A 3760-nucleotide genomic window follows, 5' to 3' on the forward strand; every position below is an offset into this window, starting at 1 on the left:
TACTGTGTGAAATACCATACTGGCTTTTTACTTGATGGAACAGTTTAATCGTCGTTTGAAAATGTGTTAGATTGGTGTTATGGCTGGCGCAATTAGCGCGTAATGATACTAATGGGGGGTTTCAATCTCAAGCAGGCAAATACAAGTCATTTTTATTTATGCTCATTTTGGCTGATATGAATGGGATGTGGCACAAAGTCATCTCACATCAGTAGTTTCGAAATGGTATTGGTCACCCGGTGATACTGTGGAGTCCACCTCTGTGAGTTCGCCTCCGTGAGTCAGCACCCGATTTTTCAGCGTTGGCACGATTTCACCAATACTGACTGATGCACTCCATGCAAATCCAATATGGTAATGTGTGCTTATTTTGAATTGTGGACCTAAGTAGATATTGAGAGTAACCGAGGAAGTAGTAGTGAATGGCAATGTCAACTGTGCATTTCAACCATACTAAACAGCAAATTTCATGGCTTCCACTCCTCCTCACTCTAGCTGTTTTGACATACGAAGTGCTTTTTCATTTCAAGGTGCCTCGCCTCCACAAATTCAAGTTTACATTGACGATCCAGCTGAAATTTACTATGCAAATGATAACCCGCAACTCCCCTACTGTTTATTTACGATTGCTTTTGGCTACGCGGACACTTAAGGCTCCACTTTATGCTTTCGTTGGGTGGTATGACACCCGAGGCGTGACATTATCCGCTCCTCTCCCCTTCTGTACGTTGGCAGTGCATAATCTGGCCCAGTGTTATGTCTTCTTTCGTCTCAAAGGCAGCACAGGATCGTTAGATAAGTATGTATGCGCTGTTGGCAACATGCCCTTGTCAAACGTGTATTACCGCATATGGGCTAATTTTGATTCCTAGAAGGGCTAGTATGCAGAAATAAGGAGAATGTAACTTCCCCACAACTCACCATTGACGCAAACGAATGCGAAATCGGCAGGCAGACGAATCACTGGCAATGGTGTTGAATCAGTGCTCTCAAATGTCTGCGAAAGGAGGAGAACTGCTTTCCATAACCATCAAATTTTACTAGACGCCTGCATATAGTGAATTTGGACGTTAGTGGTTGGTGAAATAGACAGATTCGACAGCAAATTTAAGGCCACACTGCCAAGCCAAATGACCTTACATGACACTGACACTGTTAGAGACGTGATGAACATGAAGGCCATGGAGCCTGTGTGCATAGCCCACGGAAGAATCGGCTAACTGCCCTTGGCGACAACTCCCATGCTGCGTTACAGCATGTGCTTCATTGGAATCGGTTAAGGATGGCATCTGTGCCCGCGATTGTGATTTGCTGCTTGAGGCCAAGTACATCACGCATTTAGCCCCACCTCGATACTGCAGTGGTAACTCCTCCTTCTAACGAAACATGCATTCCAAGATGGTACACTCATAGAACTAACAACAGCGACACATGCGGTTGTGCCGCAAGGAAAAGTGAATTCAAGTACGAGGCTCGTACGGATGAAAGATTGGAGAAAGCCCCAGTTACTACAAGACAGGTAAATTATGCCGTATTGGAGGTTGGATGTTGTTAATTTCGGCGGCAGGCGGCATTTAGAAAGACTTTCAATTGTGTTTCGAGTACTGTAACGTTCTGACTGGATAAAGCTTTAAGCGGCTACTAAAACAGGTAGAGTACTTGAGAGACACAGGCGAAATCAGTCTCAGTAATGCGTAATAATGCTTCAATGCATTTCGTATGAGTAAAATTCGGTAAAACTATATTCGATCATGTGCCAGTGCTGTACGTTTGACACCAATTTATCATGTGTCGTAATCACGTGCTGCTGTAATGCGTATTAGCATAATTTACTACAACTGTGCGCTATCTCACGTCGACGTTGTTTGCTCGATTAAAAGTCAGCACATGTACATGTGTAGGTGAATGCATGACCTGATGTATTTTGTACAACTGGATGACAATTCACACACAACGCATACATGCAATCACGTGCATATGTTTTTGGATGCGTAAAATTCAGTGTACAGACACGCAAGTTTGTCGTTTCGGAGATTTTCATTGTAGCCATATTTACTCATGTGCTGATGATGATACTCTTCTGAGTAAAGCCCAACACATACAAACATTTATGTGTCGGTATGTCTTGATGTGCATTCTTGTGAGTGAAGTTAAGTGGTGATGAACTCCGTGTGCATGAGTCAGTGTACGTGTGTAGTGGTCTCCTCATGTGGTTCTTCCTCTGCGGCTTTCAAAACGCGTTATTGAATGGACTGATTCGGTGACTTGTTTCAGTACAGGTTCGAAGGAATCTGCAGTCTGAGCTCTCCTCTGCCTCGACGAAATCTGACAATGCATTCGCCATCAGAAGTGTACCCACCGAACACTTCTCACATAAGAGGTACAAGTATATAACAAAGGCATTACGGGGCTGTTCTGTTTTAGAGTCTCCACCTTAGAGACCCTCATATGGGCGGTCTCTGTAAATGCCATCGCAGAGTTGGATTTAGTTCTTCCTTATTGCGCAAGCTTTACTTACGTACTCGGCAGGAGATGAACTTTGAAAGAGGAGCACGGTGACGTAGCAAACGAAAATAAATATAAAACAAGTTATGCGATAAAAACAGGGGAGTACGCAGTAAAAGACGATCGAATTGAGGAAAAGAATCTTGATCGGAGGATTAAAAACAGGTGATGTGAAACAACGAAGCCTATTCAGGAATGATTCCGCATTTACAAAGGAAATAAAAAGAATGAGTAACTTCTATGAGTGCAAACTAGTAAAATGCATGTAGGGTTGTGTAGCAGAGGTAAAATTGATTGCAAGCATGTGTGTAAGCACATAACAAAATGATGTACATCAATATAGTAAAATAATGAACACCCATGTGAAATTAGGTGCGGACGGTGATGAAAGTAGTGGAATACTGGCATATATTAAGGAAATTGCAGGTCACTGAAATTGGAATTAATATAAATTGCTAAAATACAGGCAAGGGAGTGGGGAATTGATAGGAGGAGTAAATTTCAACGCATGTTTTAAAATATATGCAAAAATTTGAAATGCTGAAATCCGAATAAGCAAAGTCATGTGAAACTATGTGCAATCAGGTAAGACCGGTATTCCATCAAGTGAAATTCTAGGTATATGCATATGATGTAGTTCAAAGTAGCACGATTGTGTAGCCTATGTGCAATCAAGCGTCAATGAAGTACCATCAGGTAAAATGCGCGTACATATAGGAGAAGCCGCAAGTCAGTGTGAATGGCTTGGGAGTAAATGAACAAAATACGTGCACGAATGTGCAGAGGTTGATAGAAGTAGTGAAGTTCCACGCATAATTATGCATACAAATAATATGAAATGTTGCGATTCGAGGTAGCAAATTGTACGAATATGTTGCACAAACACGCGAGAACGATGCGCTATTAAGTAACATTCAACGTGTGCGCATGAGTAATGGCAAGTCTGTAAATGGATGGAGCGTGAAATAGCAAAATACACTCAGTCGTGTGTAATGGGTGGTGGAAGAAGAGAAGTTACACACATGTCTATGCGCATGCAAGTGATTAAAATATGGTAATTTTGAAGTAGCGTGTGCGCATGATTCCGTGCCCACCATCAATTGTTCACTCGGTGATTGTACGCCCAATAGCATTTCACTGTAATTTCAATTCCTGCTGCCCTGTCCCCATATTGCTTCCAAAAGCCTTCGCTTTGTGCTACTGATGCTGCAATTCTTAAGCAAATAAATTATTGCCCAATGTAATGTGAATATTC

General features: G+C 42.1%; 1 protein-coding gene across 1 annotated transcript in view; it reads left to right on the top strand. All coding sequences in view use genetic code 11, as the record gives it.

Annotated features, from left to right (window-relative positions):
• The window catches only part of EGR_10791 (hypothetical protein), a gene marked incomplete at both ends in the record, with an annotated part of 2892 nt that extends 498 nt beyond the window's left edge, over positions 1 to 2394 (top strand). The window contains 2 exons of the mRNA XM_024500040.1: positions 1343 to 1519; positions 2275 to 2394. Coding sequence (XP_024345549.1) covers positions 1343 to 1519; positions 2275 to 2394 — 297 coding nt within the window. The remainder of the gene's footprint in view (positions 1 to 1342; positions 1520 to 2274) is intronic.
• Positions 2395 to 3760: the final 1366 nt, after the last annotated feature.

This window comes from Echinococcus granulosus (assembly GCF_000524195.1).
Source record: "Echinococcus granulosus chromosome Unknown EG_S00270, whole genome shotgun sequence".
Lineage (NCBI taxonomy): Eukaryota > Metazoa > Platyhelminthes > Cestoda > Cyclophyllidea > Taeniidae > Echinococcus > Echinococcus granulosus.